Genomic DNA, 18,518 nt, shown 5'->3' with positions numbered 1-18,518 from the left:
TATATTTTGCATTGATACACTTGCATCCAAGTAACGGCGAGACGCACATACTTTGGATCAGTTTTGTGTACAGTAAAAGTAAATCTAAAACATGAGCTTTTTTATTACAAATGTTACTTCTGGTCAGAAGCTTCTGTTAATATTTAGTTTATATATGGGGTTACATTTCAACTAAGGTTAATGTTGCAACCCTCAAATATGTAAGAGTGTGCAACAAGCTGTCACTTGTCTACATTGAGCACAAGTGAAATTATTTAAGCTAGTCTACACTGGCCCAAAGTATATAGAGGCAGAACTGATCGACTAGCCTAGTAACAGTGTTGGGTAAAGTATTTAAAAAAAAAATTCATTAATTACTAGCTACTAATTACATCTTCAACAGATTACTGTAATTAGATTACTGTAATATTGTAATTAGATTACTGTACTTCGCTCTCTAATAAGTATTGCATTGCTTATTACTAATGACTTTCTAAATCCCATATCAACCTAGACCAGTTGAACGATACAAGGATAAACATGAAAATCCTCTTTTAATTCTTTCAAATGAATAATATAATTCTGCATAAATTATTTTTGAATTGACCAAAGTTTTTAAAGGGAGGTTACATTTAAAAACATACATTCTCTAACATCAGACGTTAAATTCTGATTCTCATTGTTTTATATAGATTTGTTCTATAGTCTATACAGTATTTGATTTGAAAAATTTAGACTCATCTCTTTCTTACTTTACTTTTCCAAGGGAAAATGTCCCTTGTTTTTAAAGTGTTACTGATGTAATAGTGCTTGGTAGCACCAAATGTAAGTCTCTCATTTAAAGATCTAGGATCTCTATGAATTAGACATGACCCTGCCCCAGTGTGACTATAACTGAAATATATAACTGAAAACTGTAACCAAATTAAATTCAGAAATATTTATTTATTTATTTATTTATTTTTACTCTAATTTTCAGAGCCGCCTCCCACATATGAGGAAAGCTGCAGTAGCAACAACTCAAGCTTCAACAGCAGCATGAGGTAGACCATTCGGAGGCCTCGCTTCTTCTGGTGCCCCTTGCTGGACGGCACAGGAATTGCTGCCCTTCTCCTCCATGAACCAAATCTCTTTAAAACTCATACATTTTTAGTTAATCCCCTCAGAACATAAATTCAATGTTGGAGAAAACAACACTGAAACTGTGCGGGAAGAACGTTTCAGTGCCTAAGAGGACTCTTGACCAACCCCTATATGAGACGCACTCCGAGTTCTGCTGAAATGAATACCAGCATCTATAACATTTTGAAGTGAAAGTTACACTGAGAATGAGATTTCATTCAACCAAGGCTGGCCTTATGTAGAGCTTATCACAAAACAAGTCAAATCTGAAATATCATTCCACCAGGCTGAAAGTCTCGTCAAAGGAATAAACAATCCTTTCCTTGTGACGATCTATATGAGTCATAAAGCGCTCCATGCTTATGCCAGCAGGAATGGCTTTTGAAAAAGATGTTTGGCCACAGAGAAAGTTACTCTTGAAAGAACAAGTTTTATTTATTGATGGGGATTGATGTTGGAAGTTTTCATCTGACTTCAAAATCCAACTCGTCACCAAACAGACACTGTGTGGATATAGCTTCGGAATACCAATGTAGTCAACCATCCTGGGCACATAAGTCATTATCACTTGGCCAAAATGGTAGCCACTGTCCCTTAAGGGAACAAAAACAACATATTACATATCATTTATGAACTAGTTCATTTTTGTTTTACTGGTTTTACAGAGATTGTTTGGAAGACTCTTTGGACTCCTGACTTTGTGTTTTTGCTACCTTATATTACACAAAACAAAGCAAAATTATCAAAATTAACCCTAGAATTATTATTTCAAAGAACAGTCATTTAAAGTGTTATTTTAGTTTTTTTTTTCCATTCAGACTTTGTGTAATATCAGTGCTGTTAATATGTTAGATGTCAGAAATTTCAGATATGCATCATTTGAAATCATGATGCGAACTGTGCATGTCTTTGTATGTGACTCTTGTTTGGTCTTATGCGTTGATATTTGTCATACTAGCCCACAGCAAATAGAGATTTATGATGGATTTCCGGTGAGGCCTTAGGCTGTACTTGGATTGTTGTCTACAGTCCTTTAATATGGCAAACACTTTTTCATTACGACCTGATCAGACCCTTGAACTGTTGAAGAATTTAAAAAATTGAAGCACAAAAAGGCACTTTTTATGTGTACGTGTGTATATATATATATGTGCGCGAATGTTTATTCCTCCCCAAACTCCAAAATATAAATGATGATTTTCCATATTTAGTTCAGTATTGTGGTACATTTAGGACTTTATTCATTGAGCAAAGAAAGTCAGATTTAGAATAGAGCTACAGAACAGACCACATTTATCATTTTCTAAATGATTTTGTATGATGCAAAACTACAAGTTTTTTGGCACTTGTTACTTTATCTTTTCTCTTTGTGTTTGTTTCAAATTTACTATTTATGCTGACAGAGAAGAATCATTCAGGTCATTCTACAAAAATGGTGCCATTTCAGTCCTTCATATGTAAAAAAACAAAAACAGAAAGAAAAAAAGTACAATGAATAGCTGGTGCCTCTTAAAATGTTTTATGTATATTTTTAAACAAATGAACAAAAATGTTAACTTTTCTTTTTCTTTCATCATGTGGATCCATTTTCTGGCCTAACTGTCATAATGACATACTTTCAGAATGCAATCTCTTCAAGGGAAAGTCGACACTATTGCGGTTATTTCAGTTTAATGAAAAACAAGCATGTCATTAAACGCAACGTTTATAGAAATCGAACTTTACCTCATCCATGACAACTAATTTTCGATTCCCGTCTGACTGATTTATCCACGGTGGAGTTGAAAACAACAGTTCCCATCATTCCGCGTTCCTAAACGTCGTCATCAAGCAAAGCCGTTGTTGTTGTTTTGAATGTAGCGCCCTCTAGCGGCATCTAAATCTTAGGTATTGCAGCTTTAAGATCTTATAAAAATGTACTTTAAAAAATGACCTAATCAGACTGCAAAAGGCACCTATTTTTTAGAATGACTCGTTCATATTTATATCAAGGGACCATGTCTTTGCTGATTGTATCCCAGCAGGCCACTGTGACTTCTAACAGTGCAGCTAAACTTAAATTCAGATTGTTTCTTCACTGTGAGCAGCACTGTGTTGAAATTCAGCAATTGCACAAATGTTAAGAATATTCTAATAAAAAGAACATTGTTATTGAAAGAATCATAAGAGAAAGGGAAAGTAGATTGCTAGTTATTTTAGCACTGCAGGTGAAAGAAATGATTAAAATTGGCAAGTCATCCATTTCTTAAAATGTTAAATTTGCAGCATGGACGAACACTATTTTCTGTCTTTTCCTTTTTACCAAAGATTCAACAGCTTTATCAAGTTTCATTTCATCATTGCATGGTACTTTCTTCCAGCAGGTTTTGATATAAAGTAGCATGATTGCGGATCAATATTCAATGTTTGTGACAGAATCAGCTTGTACAGCAAAGTAATGAAATCACTTAAATTCTCATCCCCACCCCACACACACCCCAAGATGTTGCTTATTTAAATGTACAATTTTAAAGTTAATCTTGCTTATTTACTTCTAAACAAGTGATTAAAGGGGCTATATGTAGAATTCAGAAAACCTTGTTATTAGCGACACTGGTGGCCGTTAATTGAACTGCAGACAGTTTCTTATTGCTCGCGCTTGGACTCGTGAACACGTAATGTACAAGAGGCCGAACGTGATTCCGATATACTCACAGCAAGCTTGTTTTTTTTTCTTAGTTTAGATGTAAAAATACGTTGGAAATACCTTCGCATCAATATACTGTTAACGAACATCCTGACACCGTACAGGCTGCAGAGAGTGACTTTTAGATGAATAACCATAAATAAATAGCCTAGGCCTATGTGCTGCCCGCTTTCCTCTCAATAACAAAACAAACAAACTAAAAGATAGCATGACTGAGAAAGCGGCAGTTAAGAAAGCATCTGATCATAGCGATGTGGATATGTCTCTGCAATTCACCGGACTGAAATATTGACTGAAATAATGTAAGCGATGAGATGATTCAAATTACAGTTATGATAGTGTATTTAAAACTAAAGACTTTACAGATATGGCTATGTGAGACTGTAGTTTGAATTGATCCTTTTTCTTTTCATGACACATTGATATTACTGTACAGTATGGGTCTTTCAGCATGTGCCTGAACATTGTATAAGCATTCATTTTATGTGTCATTGAACGGAAGAAAGGATCTCAGGAGTGCGTGTAAACGTTACATCCTTTCATTTTTCCGGCAAAAAACTTCCTGAGTCCTTGAGGCTACAGGCTTTTATTGACAACCTAGGATGTTAGGGAAGGTCTTGTTTTTTAAAGTTTTGTAACAAGCAGTTCAAATATTGGCAATAAATGAAGCGATTAATATATGAAAATTCTTACATAGCCCCATTTAAATTCATGAAATCAGTTCATTAGTTCAGTTTGAACTGATTCAAATTAATTTTATTGACTTTCTATATACATGTTCATGAAGATAATTGACGGAAAAACCTGAGAATGTTGAAAAAAAATCGCCATCTTCCCTCAAGGGAGTGATTACATTATGAATAGTAACAAAAACCACACTAGTAATTGTTAGTCTCATATTCATATAATGGGTAGTCTCATATTCACGCTAAAGGATTTATGACGCCTTGGGTTCGCGTGTTATATTAACGATAACGGGTGCCATGTGCGTAGTATTTCGCCGTTTTGTCATATAGCGTCACCTATATGACGCTAAAGGATGAGAACGGGCTCAGGCAGTTTCAGGCAAGTTTTCTGGATGGCAACCGAAGGAAATGGGGTAAAAGATCAAGCGACCGGTTACACATCCAGCACTGCTGCCTCTCTCTTGTTGCCATAGAAACTGATCCCAATCCATTATTATCACAGAGCCACACAAGGACATGGACATTTGTGTTTAGCCTGCATGAATAGTACACACTCTGAAGGTCTTAGAAAAGGAAGGTGGTAACGAAAAAATGTATATGGGGAATGTTGGGTTGTCAGATAAATTACGTCTTTGCTGAAGTATAAGGCTCATTGTATTGTAGTCTTGGCTGGCCTGCTGGCATGGTAAAATAAATAAATACATTTGAGGATCAAAACCCACTATTCTTTCCTTACAGATAATAAGCAACGGTTAGCAATGTCCGATTCAGGAAGGAATCATTCATTTGAATGCACAGGTGACTGAGAGTGCAAGTCTACATTGCAATTCGATGACTGAGCTGATATTTGCAATGAACTGAAGATTTGGATGATGAGGCAAAAATATACTTTAAAATAGAAGTTTTACAAATGAAATGTATTCGGTTACCTAACGTAACCTCGGTTCTCTCTAGAGAGGGAACGAGTATCCCTTTTATGTAAGTCATTTTAAGTATGTCATCTTTTCTCGAAATATTGAAGCCAAAAGTTATCCTTAATTTTGCATTCTTTGTCAACACAGTGCAGCAGCAAGCAGACCTAGAGCAGGCTGTCTAGCGCGCTTATTGGCTGCGCCGTAGCAACTGAAGCAGCCTACCACTGAGCCTGGCATGACGTCACGCCCAATAGTGGTGCTTCGTGCCCACTAAACGTCACAGCCCGCCAAGTGGGTGTAGCTTATCTTATAAAAGCATGGCTCGAAGGCTGCTTCCCTGATTTGATCATCTGAAGCTTGTGACGTGAGCACAATACTCGTTCCCTCTCTAGATAGAACCGAGGTTACGTTAGGTAACCGAGTATGTTCTCTTACGAGAGGTTCTAGCTTACCCTACGGGAACCCCTTGTCAACCCCGTGCTCACTAAGCATCCACATTATGAGTCCCAGGGAATCTGGGGAACACTGAAAAGTGGGAAATCAGGCGGTCAGCAAGCGGGGCGACACACACATAAGCACCCTTGGGAAATGCAGAGTGGCGCTGCCGGTCTGCATGTTACATATAAGCCCATATTAGTGCAGCTCAACCAGGAGAGCTAAACAGTTGAAAGTAGCCAGCGCACAAGAATGTGGGCAGAACATACACATATTAGACTGACTGAAGTCTAGCCTGCAAGGCGGGAACTTCCATGTTATAGAATCTCACAAATGTAGATGGGGAGGCCCAGCCCGCCGCCATATAGATGTCATGAATGGAAATTCTGCTGGACCATGCCCACAACAAGGACATATCTCTAGGGGAATGAGCCCTGATCCCCAGAGGGCATTGCAGACATTTTGAAGCAAAAGCAGCAGCAATAGTGTCCACCATCCATCTGGATAGGGACTGTTTCGAGGCGGCGAAACACTTGGTGCGCCCACCTAACAAAATGAAAAGCTGTTCAGAGCGTCTGAAAGAGGCGAGGCGTGTAACAGGGCAGATGAGGCTGGTTACGTAGATGCTGGCAGAGCTGACGGAGAAAAAACCTACGCTCTGAAGGGAGTGCCAATCACCTTCAGGACATAGCCATGTCTTGGTTTGAGGATGACCTTTGAGTCATTCAGGCCAAACTCGAGACACGTGGTGCTAACGGATCGCATGTGTAAGTCCCCCAGACGTTTGACTGATGACAGAATGGTTTTGAGCGAGAGGTATTTTAGATTCGTAGAATCTAATGGTTTCAAGGGATACATCTTTAGGGCCTCTAAGACCACAGAGAGATCCCAAATAGGAACCGAAGGTTAGCGCGGTTGGTTCATCCTTCTGGCTCCTCTAAGGAAGTGGATGACCAGCTCGTTCCTTCCTAACAACCGGCCTTGCTTCGACTCAGCGAACGCTGCGACGGTGACTTGCCCATTTTCAACAGCTTTTGAAGGAAGCCGAGCATCTGCGAGACTTCACCCGTTCTCGGGTCCAGATTTCTGTCGGTGCACCATTTGGAGAACACAGACCATTTAGATGCATAGAGCCATCTCGTAGAGAGAGCTCTAGGCTGCGTGATCGTGTTCATAACTCCTTCTGGTAGGACAACTGTTATCCTGAAACATTTTTAGGGAGGCAGTGTTACCCTTCTGGAAACGGTTACCAATGCTAGGTGTCGAACACGGCCAACACGTCCAACACGGCCTTCATAACCACAGAGTCCAGTTCTATTCCTGACACACCCTGATTTTTTAAGGGGGCGAGATCCGCCTCCATGCACTTTGTGAACGTACAGGGTGCTGGGGATAGGCCGAACGGAAGGACGTGTACTGATATACCTAGCCGTATAAGGCGAATCTCAAGAATGGTCTGTGACGGGGTATAATCTGAATCTGAAAATAAGCGTCTTTCAGATCGAGAGATATAAACCAGTCCCTCGGGCGAACTTTTGCGAGAATTTGTCTGGTTGTAATCATTTTGAACGGCCTTCTCATGAGAGCTTTGTTCAAAAGTCTCAGATATAAGATAGGTCTCAGACCTCTGTCCTTCTTGGGTACGAGAAAATAACGGCTGTAAAAGCCTGACTCGCTCAGAGAAGGTACCGGTTCTATGGCCCCTTTGCACAGCGTTTGGCTATTTCTGCTGGAAGTAGATGTGTTACTTCCGCATTCACTGTCAACACGGTCCGTGCTAAGAAACATGGGGGACGGTGAGCGAATTGCAGTGCATAGCCCTCTCTTATTGTGGTCAGCACCCACTCTGAAACCCCGGAATCGCTTCCCATGCTTTTGCATGTGTGGCCAAGGGGAGAATAGTCTCCGTGTCCCGATCGCGCACACTGTGGGCTTGGGGAATTGAACCGGAGATGTGGGCACGCGGCTTGCTGACAGCCGCTTTTGGCTGTTTCAAATGTAGCGACCCGATGGCCTGCGGGGTCTTCTGCACTTCGGATAAATGATCTACAATGCCATTGACTGCTGGGCCGAAGAGACCGGTAGGGGAAAGTGGCACGTTGAGAAATATGGCGCGCTCAGATTCCCTCATTTACACGAGCGTCAGCCAGAGGTACCTCTCTGTAACGGTGAGCCCAGCCATGCGTCTGCCAATTGCCTGTGTGCCGAACGTCTTAGTGGCGTGAAAGGAAAGGTCCAAAGGGGAAGACGAAAGAGACACTCGAGGGAGTTGATCCGGCGAGTACTTGGTTTCTTCAATGGGCTCCGGCAGTCTCTGTGGAGGTGTTTCTTCTTGCACGGTCCAGCAGATGGTGGAGTGACAGCTTCGGCACCACAGAGGTCTAGAGGAGCCCGCAGGGTCGACATAGATAGCTTCTCACAGTCAACGCAGCCTCCTGACGAAAGTGCGAGTGAAAGAGCGCAAATCACATGGCAGTCTCCGTTGCTGAGCAGGGCTCGGCACAAGCCACATGCAGGAATTGCGAGGCATTTTGAAAAGAATGCTCGTGCTTTTTTAGAGAGAAGTGTGTGTCACAGCGGCGAGCACACACAAAATTAATTGCAATAGTAGAAACAAATACGATATGTCGCTGGATAGCGTAGCTGGCACGGAAGGCTTGAAGGCAGCGAGAAGTTGACCGCTTCCTCAGGCCTTTGCTTTGCTTGCAGTCGCTGATTTCAACTCTGGTCTGGAATCAAATGGCTCGTTTGTGACTCTCCTGTTCAAACTCGTTCATCAAAATGAACAAATCTTTTTTTCGTGTCATTTGGTTCATTCAACGAACGAAATGAACGAATTGACTCGGGAAAAGATTTGTTCATTTTGATGAACGAGTTCGAACAGGAGAGTTACACAGAACAGAGCAAGGCAAGCATTTAAGCTTATAAAACTTAAACTTTTTTTTTAAATGGCCGATCGTTTCGCTTGATAAGACCCTTATTCTATATCAGGAATCGTTTAAAGCCCATTGAACAGTTTACAGTTTGCACTGAAACTGTCTTTTGGGCCTTGAACCATTTGGTTACCAGAAAAGTGCATTATATTAAATCCTGCAATGTTTTAACGGGGTGGCAGTGGCTCAGTGGTTCATGTAGGTTGTCTACAAACCGAAAGGTTGGTGGTTCAATCCCCGGTTCCACCTGACCAAGTGTCGAGGTGTCCATGAGCAAGACACCTAACCCCGGTTGCTCCCGACGAGCTGGATGGCGCCTTGTATGGCTGCCGTCGGTGTGTGTGAATGGGTGAATGTGAGGCAAATTGTAAAGCGCTTTGGTGGCCATTGGGTCTATGAAAGCGCTATATAAATGCAGTCCATTTACCATTTACCAATGTTTTCATCAAAAACCTTAATTTCTTTTCGACTGAAGAAAGAAAGACATGGACATCTTGGATGACACTGGGGTGAGTAAATTATCAGCAAAAGTTTTTTTTTTAAAGTGAACTACTCCTTTAATGAACTTTGTATATAATTTCATGTGAATGCAATTATTAGATTTTAAATGATTAAATGTTTTATGAATCATATCAGCATTGAACTTGGGCAAAATAAATAAAATTAATTATAACAACCCCTTTAGAACCTAAAACAAAAACATAATACGTTTTGATTTAAATCATGTTATATACCACTCTAGGATGCTTTATTGGTTTAAAATATTTACAAATACCCCAAAGGGTATAACTTTATAAATACATCAAAATATCAAAACAATATAATACATTTTTTTCTGTTATTTAATTAAATACCTCTAGTTTTGTGTTGGCTGGGCTGTTGGTTGGTTTCAGTGGGGTTTTGGGAAGCTATCAGACATATTTACAAATATTAACACCATACAGCGTTTATTTATTTATTTATTTTTATTACAGGTTTTCTTTTTTCCATACCTATTGTTTAGGTACAGTTGAAATTCGCCTTTAAAATAATTTCCCCGTATTCCACATTGAAAAATTGTGATAAGCCAGGCAAACCCATAGGGCAAACCAGAATTAAATATTTTCAAGCTGAAAACTGGGCCTACCTACCTCATAAATAAATTTAGACTCCAAACTAAATTAAACCATGTTTTTGGATGTATGTGGCGTAATTCCGTTTTGGTGTAAAACTATATGGGGCTTTGAACAAGTTCTTTGAAACGGTTTAAAAGAACCGATTCTCAGAAATTAGCTGAACCTCACTAGTACTTTTTTTTCTTCTTTTTCTCTCTCTCCACATAGCGCCAAATGAACCGGTGACGTATACCAAGGGGGCGGGGTCTCGGGGTGAGGAGCCATGGCTTCAATGAAAACTGAGGTAAGAGCAGAGCAATGATTCTACATTGTAACTTAGTTTATCTGTGCAATTATGCTGTTTTTACCAGTTTGACTCAATGACTGGCTGTCAGACTGTTTGTGACACATTGAACAGCCGGTTGAAGCTTTGAGCGGCTAACCCGGGCACGTTTCGTCACTAGTCTTTCAAAGAGCCCGCCTGGCTGTCCGTTTCAGTGTGAAAACACGGTGCTTTTGTGCGAATGAGTGCTCGTGAAGCTTTGTGAAGGAAAATAATGGGGTGGCCTCCCTTTTTGCCGTGCGGCTGCTGTTGTCTGGAAACCTGAATACAGCTCAGCTTTGCTCTTTGTACACGGCTAGGTGATTGTTGTTATGCTAGTTCCAGGGCACTATCCGGCTTCAGATGCTGCTGTTTCAATATTAAATACAGCGGCAGTGCATATTGTTATATTGTTTGTACATCATCCACAAGCACACCCAGTCGTCCACCAGCCAAACACCCATCAGCCTATCCCTTTTGTTGGGGAATATTTTAGCGATACCAGTAGTTTGTAACGTCTTTCATGTAGGAAGCTGTGGCTAAAGGCTACTTGGTGCTAAAGCAGTTGTCAACATTAGTGTTGTGTTGTGAAAATACATGTACTGTTGGTTACACATCAATGGTTTTTAGACACCGGTTTGCTCTCTGGGAAGCTGTTAAATTATGTCGTCCGTAACGTTAGTTATAAATTCCAAGTCAATTAATTTAGAATTTCTGTAATAATGTTCACTATCCTCTTAGGATCCTTGTGTATTTTCGTCATATTCTAAACATTTCTAATTGAACTAGTAACCGAATAAAATGCAACTTTAGGACATTCAAACGATTATTACTATTTTATATTTCAGGAGTCATATGTTCTTGTGATTCTTCTTTTAACTGTCCAATAGCATAACATTATTTCAATATAGTAGGTGTGGTGATAAAATTTAAGAATCTTATTTGATTGATTGTTCTAACTAGGATTGGTTTCAAATTATGACAAAAATTCCGATTGAAATCCTGTACAGTCCTTTAGGAATGTTTTTGTCCAAATCATAAACATTGGAGGAGACATTCAGGATCTTGGTTTTATTTAATTTATTGGATAATATTGAAGTATTGCAGTTTTATTGCTGTTGTCTGGAGGGTGTTCAGGTTTTTAAATTAAGCTCACTATATGTAGTGCTATGAGGAAACACATCATCATGTTTATCTATTGGAGAGAAACTGCACTTGTTCACCGACAGGTGGAGCTCTGTGATTGGGCCTTCTTAACAGCTTCTAATGTCTGTTGTGGGAAGGAATGAGGTACAGTACATAAAATTATACAATTGTTTGTTGCAGAACAGTCTGAAGGTGTGAACTATGGTGAAACTTTAAGTGGAAACAAAAAAACTTTTTTGGCTAGGCTGAAATTTAACGAGAAGGGGTGGTAATCTTTTAGACACCTAACAATTTGTCAAGGGAATCAAGGGATAGTTTACCTAAAAGTCAAAATGGATACATTTGTAAAAAAAATGAAAGATAGTGGTGTCCAATGTTGTCTGGACCCCAACAGAACACAGAAAGTCATACAGGTTTAGAATGACATGAAAATGACATGAAAGCCCTTGGTTGATTGACACGTGCATCGTCTTTTGCTAGTGTCTGAGACATGTCAAATATAATGTGGTGAAGCTTTTGATGAATCTATGTAAATAAAACTTCTGGCTGATGGTTTAAATGGAACCATCTGTCCATAATTTAGCCACTTCTAATTTCTTTAGTCACTTCTTTACAAGGGTTACGTTCAATAATTTCTAGACATAGAAGTCTTGTTGACGTATTAGGGATTAATTGATACTGAAGTTGAACTCTCTGGTCTGATTATGTGAAATGTTTGGTGAAAACTTGAAAGCTGTATGTTTGACTACCAGCACTGGTATCTTGTTGTGGCCCAGATCAACCCATGTGGTAAAAACAATATTTTAGGAATTTGACATTTAGCAGTAGATAAATAAAAAATATATATATATATATGTTTTCTTCTGGTAGGAGTAAGAGCCCAAAGGTCCCACCCAACCAACTGCCAGCAGTGATATACAGTACATTGTCTAAGTTATAGGTCTGAGGCCATTAACTTAGTAGGAAGTTAGGCAATTTGCTCATTGAGGCTGATAACATTTCCATTGTTTGACTAGAAGTAGAGCATACAACTGAAAGTCGGTGGAGAAATAGTTGCACATTTGATGAATTTTGTCAGGTAGGCTACATTATGATGACAAAAATGTTACCTATGCTGCATAATTTGTTTCTGAAAATATGGTACTCATATTTTCGTTCTGAAGCAAATTCCCCTGCTGGCAGTGTTAATTTTGACGGCACAGTTTTGCTTTAGTTTTAGTCATAGTCTTTTGATTAAAATGCCATTTAGTTCTAGTCTAGTTTTAGTCAACTAAATATCACAAGTTTTTAGTTGACTAAATCAGCTAAAAAAACAGATTTAGCCTAGTTCATTACAATTTAAAGAGATTAAAATAAGAACAAATAAATGCAATAGAACAAAGATACAAATGAAATTAAGTGTTTTAAGTTTGTCAGGTATGTCTAACAGTAGAATTCCTACAGAAATTGAATAAGTAATAAAATTTAAAATAAGAGTGCAGAGTCTTCCTTGTGTAAATCCTTATTAAAGTTACTCAGTCAGAAAGCAGCGAGTGCTTTTTCTTTTTTTGTTTTTGCTTGAATTAACACAAAGGACTCAGACAGCTGCAGGTTTAGGCCAATGTCAATTTAAGAACTAATGCACAGAAACAATTATACATACCCAGGTGTTCCTCAACTGCTCACTTTCATATATCGAACTGTTTAAATGAGTACTTGCCAAAACAGGCAGTTTGACAGAACATTGTTTGTATTTGTCCTTTTAAAAACGTTAAGAGGCTAGATAATGTCTCGGTTATTGATGCAACCCTCGTTCCCTGAAAGAGGGAGCAGAGACTTTACATCGATAATGACATATTGGGGTCGATACTCACCTGGGAACTAGGGCTGCAATTTGGGGAAAATGTCAATATTGCGATATGCAATTGCGGTGTAATAAACAAATGGTTTCACGAGTGCTTGCTTGGTTCTAAAGCAAAATGCACACAGATTATTTCTCAACTCAAACTAAATGATTACTTCTAAATAACTACTACTAAACAAACTAAATGACAACTAAATGATTGACAACACCTATAATGATCAATAAGCCATAGATGTCTGGATAAAAATGACCCAAACATTAATAATTATAGCCATCCAACATTACAGTGATTCCGTCATTAAAATTGAAAACTCAAATTTTTAAAAACATTTATTAGACTATAAATGCTTTTTAAATATAACAGTTTTTAATTAGTGATCAACCGATATATTGCCACGGCCGATATATCGGCCGATATTTAGAATTTTTTCAATATCGGCATCGGCCGATACGTTTTTCTGATTTACCGATGTGTTGGAAGCGGGACTGGTTCTCTGACATTGACAGCGCTGTGTTGGACTGGTTTGTGCAGCGGTGTTCCAAAGGGCAACATGATCAAGACTTTTGCGTCAACATACACACCACTTTCAAGTCAAGTGGCATGTTATCTATATGCATTTTGAGCCATTTCGTGAGATTAGTCTGCAAAGGGAGAGAGAGTGCGCGGGACTCGCTTTCGCGCTGCACTCGCAAGGTCTCGTTCTCTCCCTCTCTGCCATGCACGCGCCGCAGTATGTTCTTTCTCGCTCTAGATTCCGGGAGATTTTAACAAATTTGCGGGCATCAGGGAGACGCTATCAATATGCGGGAGACTCCCGGATCATCCCGGATGTCTGTATGGGATGGCCTTACAGCTTGGATAACGTGCACAATTGTGTTACGATTCAAAAACTTTATTGTTCATTAGACGAAACGAAAGCATTTCATTTTCAAATGTTTGTAAGCCGTGAGAAAGATTGCATAGATGTATGTATTTTTTAAATATATATAAAAGCAATATTCGAATAGTAACTTTAGCATTCGAATAGTTTTGTTTTTTTTAAATATTCGAATTATATTCGAATTTCGGAATTCGTTCCAACAGCCCTAATTCATAGACAGAAACTGAATAAAGTAATCAAATGGAAAATAACACTAGATATTATTTAGTCCAGAATAAATTAAAGAGGTCTACATAGGCTATTAATCCTGATTCCTTTCATTTTAATTCCTTAAACTTGTTGTTTTGACAACAAAATTAATGACCGACGCAAATGGGTGCTGTTGTCTCTTTAAGCCTAGTTCACACTACGTGATTTTAAGCCCGATTTAAGCCCGATTTGCAAATCGTTGAGTCGCCGACAAGTCAGGGTGTTATCGCGTGCAAATCGCGGGCGATTAGCGGACGATTAACGCTCGCCAATCCGATAGTGTGAAAGAGCCAACAACGCATCAAAGACAGCTCGCAGACAGCTCGCAGACAGGTCACCGAGCTCAGAAAAATATCTAGCATGCTAGATATCTCGAGCAGTCGCGCGACTCAATCTCAGTGATGTCATGAGTACAGCCAATCATAGCAACGCATGGGTTGAGGACACCAGGTAAATCTTACTTTTTCTTTTTTGCATTTTTTTTTTCTCAGAGCATATCGTCGAGCAAACAGTGTGCAGCACTAGTTTCTGTCTGACGTCCATATTCGCGTGTTGTGTTCTTCTCTGCAGTTTCGCGTCATTTCTGGTTCGTTTTATTGCGTGGTTTTTCGTGACAAAACATGGTTTCTAGACCAGATAGAATCGTGTTGTTGTCAACTCATTATTTGTTTGATTATTTTCAGGATTTAGACCGTACTATAGTACTGAAACAGCTCTCATTGAGTCACAAATGATATGCTCTTATCATCCGATCGTGGTTGTATCTCTATGCAGTGCGTTGTTAACTCGTGTAGTGAGTTACCTCCTGTTGTGGATCAATCACGCTGTGTTGTGTGGTGTGAACAGCTAAACAACTTGAACACTCATGATTTCACTGAGAGCAAGTCATGTAGTGTAAACTGCACAGTTCAGCCCGACATTTTAAAATCATGTAGTGTGAACTAGGCTTTAAGAGCTAGGGCACGGATTCTGTGTGCATTATGCTGACATGAGTTTTATGCTTATTAAAGACAAAACAGACTATGTTTAGACTATTATACTCACAAAGACCGAAATTGACACAGTTTTGCATGTTAAAGCAATATAATCCGTGAAAAATAACTTTTGTTACTGGCCAACTGTTCTTGAGGTGGATTTTCTATGAATGTGCGCATAGTCATCCCAGAGAGCGCGCGAGCACTGATCAGTTTAAAATCGCCTGAATGTATAAACTGGTAAGACTAAAAAGACGTGCAAATGGTAAATTTAATTCACGATGCACTGCTGGCCCGATTGTGCAAGTCAATTTTCCGTCATGTCCCGACTCCTGAACGCGAGTGTGTATTATCGCGGCAGCGCTTGATGCTTGCCTTCCACAACACATTTTGAGAGAAGAGAAGACGCGGCACCGCTGAACACTCACGCTGTTTGTGAAATTGCGTATGGCAGATAGTTATTAAAGAACGATTTGATTTTATAATCTTTGTGGATTAGGATTGCGGGAATATCCCGCATTATAAATAGGAGACCTGCGGGAATCATTAGAATTATGCGCAATATCCGTGCCGAAATTCGAGCCCTGTGAACACACATACAAAATGTCTTTCGTCCTGTAGGCGTCCTGGAGAATATTTCTGTTCATCCTAAACTCATTTTCTATCGTCCCCAGGATGATAGGATGCCGTTAGTCTCGAGCCCTGGTAGCTGGATGTTCCAATACGTAGTGGACGCAGCGAGGGGTGTCTCGAACTATGGTCTCGACTGATCAGGCCCGGCCTGCAGAATAGGATGAGTGGCTAGGGGCGCCACTCATCCATAGGGTACGCCAAAATGAGCGAACAAGTTATTTTTTTATACTAATACTTTAATTTGTAATACTACTCCACAAAAACGGTGCATCAATCTTCCCCCGCCTAGAAAATGTGAAGTGCGTCAGAAACAGAGCATGCGTGCGATCAGTTTACTGTTGGAAATGTGTTGTGTAACTTCGCACCTCGGCGCATCCAATGTAGACTGCATTGCTTTCTTTTGAGTGTGCTGACACACTCATCCCCTATGCATCCCGTAGAGCCGGGGTGGGCAGCTCGTGCCAGCTCGAGACATGAAAGTATACTGAGTTTGGTAGGGGTTACATTCGACGCAGGCTTGTAAATGTGAGCTACGCGATCTTTTGATGGTTGAAAAAAATAAAGCCCATGAAACTATATTCATATGGCATGCTGAAATCTATGCCAATGTACCTGGGATGAAGACATTTCACACGCAACGCTGGCAGTCTGCCCAAGATGTGAGAACTCCTTCCTGCTGCAGAGTTCGGGGGTATCACTTGTCAACAAATGCACGCGTGTATTCCCTGGTGTAACCATGACAGATTTTACGACAGTAGTAGAAGACAACACTGTTTCCCATTTGTAGGGGGACTCTGAGAGCAAACATAACAGATGCTGCTTTAATGGCGTTAACAGCCCTAATTTGTTTATTTCATATAAAATAGTTGCATTTTGCGTCAAATAATCACATAGGTTTGACATCGCGATTGCAATATGATTAATCGTGCAGTACGACCAATCACCTCCGATTTGTACGAAAACGGTCCAATGAATGTTGATTTGCATGCCAAGCCACTCCTACCCGGATCTATGGGTATATAGGCTGGTGTTCTAATCGCCTAGCCAAGTCTGATTGTCCAAATGAGCCAGCGGGATGAGCTGGGAAGTGCTATCCAGTAGGGCTGTTAGAACGAATTCCGAAATTGGGGCTCATCCGTCCTTCAAGTAAGACGTTAAACCAAGGCCCTGACTCTCTGTGGTCACAAAAAAATTCTAATTTTTGGGCCAAATTTGCCCAGTGGCCTCTGTCCGTCATGGCCTTCTAATCATCTCCATATATATATATATATATATATATATATATATATAATTATACACCAATTGGCTTCATCACTATGTCTCCTGTCCACCAGTAAGCTGGTGGTGGGCGTTCTGGTGCAATATGGCTGCCGTGACATTATCCAGGTGGATGCTGCACATTGGTGGTGGTTGAGGAGATGCCTCCTATGTAAAACGCTTTGAGTGAAGAGAAAATTGCTATATAAATGTAATGGTTTATTACTATCCAGGCTCCCAAGCTCCACGCCAGCGGCACCAAAGGAACAACAGACGTACCTGAGGAAGGGCAGCAAGGAGCGCTGGGGCCTAAACTGGGAAGCATAGCTTCCTGAAGTAGAGGCAGTGACTGTGGTGTGACTCTTAACTGGCTCTGTGGCTGCCTCAAAGGAACTGGTTAGGAAGGTGAGAAGAAGCAGCATGTCCTCAAAATGTGAACTCCTGGCCTGTAATGAAAGAAGGGGTGGCTGAGAGTGAAGAAGAAGAGCGTTGCTCACTGCCAAACCACGCCCGGAGTGGCCCGGAGACTGAGGAAACTGCTCTTTTATTGAAAAAGTGGTGGAACAGAAATAAACTCCTTCTTAAATAGACTCTATGTGTGGCCTTCTCTATGTTGAACGGGGAGGTCGGGTTGACGTCTCCAAATGGGGAGGTCGGGTTGACGTCTCCGATCGGGCCGGAGCAGGTGTAGAAACCTCAGGGGGAATCCTTAACAATTAGCAGACTGGGGGCCACCCTGTAGCGGCCTGGTGGAGGTGGTATCATGCCAGGATAGGATGTGCTTAATGGCTTCAGTCTGCTCCTGGTCTGCCTAGAACTGCTGGGCAAAGTCCTCGATGGTGTCATCAAAGAGGCCAGACTGGGAAATGGGGGCTTTGAGAAAGCAAACTTTGTCAACATCCTTCATCTCAGACATGGATTTCCTGGACCACCAAGGTGGAACTCGTCAGGCCCGAGGCCCGGGCCACGTCAGTCACTGTGTGCAGTTCCTGCATCAACCCCGGCTCAGAACTACCCATGTGCAGTTGTGTATGTGCTTTGGCCTAATGGATTTGCAGGATGGCCATTGCTGTTGGAGGTCGGGTTGACGTCTCCGGTCGGACTGGAGCAGGTGTGGAAACCTCATGGGGACTCCCTTAGCGATTAGCAGACTGGGGGCCAGCCCGTAGTGGCCTGGTGGAGGTGGTATCATGCCAAGACAGGATGTGCTTAATGGCTTCAGTCTACTCCTGATCTGCCTAGAACTGCTGGGCAAAGTCCTCGATGGTGTCACCAAAGAGGCCGGACTGGGAAATGGGGGCTTTGAGAAAGCAAACTTCGTCAACGTCCTTCATCTCAGACATGGCTTTCTTGGACCACCAAGG

General features: G+C 40.7%; 2 protein-coding genes across 7 annotated transcripts in view; both read left to right on the top strand.

Annotated features, from left to right (window-relative positions):
• arrdc1b (arrestin domain containing 1b) overlaps positions 1-5,190 on the top strand; it is a 35,392-nt gene extending 30,202 nt beyond the window's left edge. For both annotated transcript variants that reach the window (XM_039688285.2, XM_039688287.2), the window contains exon 8: positions 959-5,190. In XM_039688285.2, coding sequence (XP_039544219.1) covers positions 959-1,026 — 68 coding nt within the window. In that variant the 3' untranslated portion in view covers positions 1,027-5,190. The remainder of the gene's footprint in view (positions 1-958) is intronic.
• Positions 5,191-10,048: 4,858 nt separating this feature from the next.
• The window catches only part of ehmt1b (euchromatic histone lysine methyltransferase 1b), a 34,274-nt gene continuing 25,804 nt past the window's right edge, over positions 10,049-18,518 (top strand). For all 5 annotated transcript variants that reach the window (XM_039688255.2, XM_089123610.1, XM_039688253.2 and 2 more), the window contains exon 1: positions 10,049-10,153. In XM_039688255.2, coding sequence (XP_039544189.1) covers positions 10,133-10,153 — 21 coding nt within the window. In that variant the 5' untranslated portion in view covers positions 10,049-10,132. The remainder of the gene's footprint in view (positions 10,154-18,518) is intronic.

The sequence above is a fragment of the Pimephales promelas genome, chromosome 19 (genome assembly GCF_988280905.1).
Source record: "Pimephales promelas chromosome 19, fPimPro1.hap1.1, whole genome shotgun sequence".
NCBI classification, from domain to species: Eukaryota; Metazoa; Chordata; class Actinopteri; order Cypriniformes; family Leuciscidae; genus Pimephales; species Pimephales promelas.
Note: the sequence above shows the minus strand (reverse complement) of the source record. Positions and strands in the feature narration are given on the sequence as shown.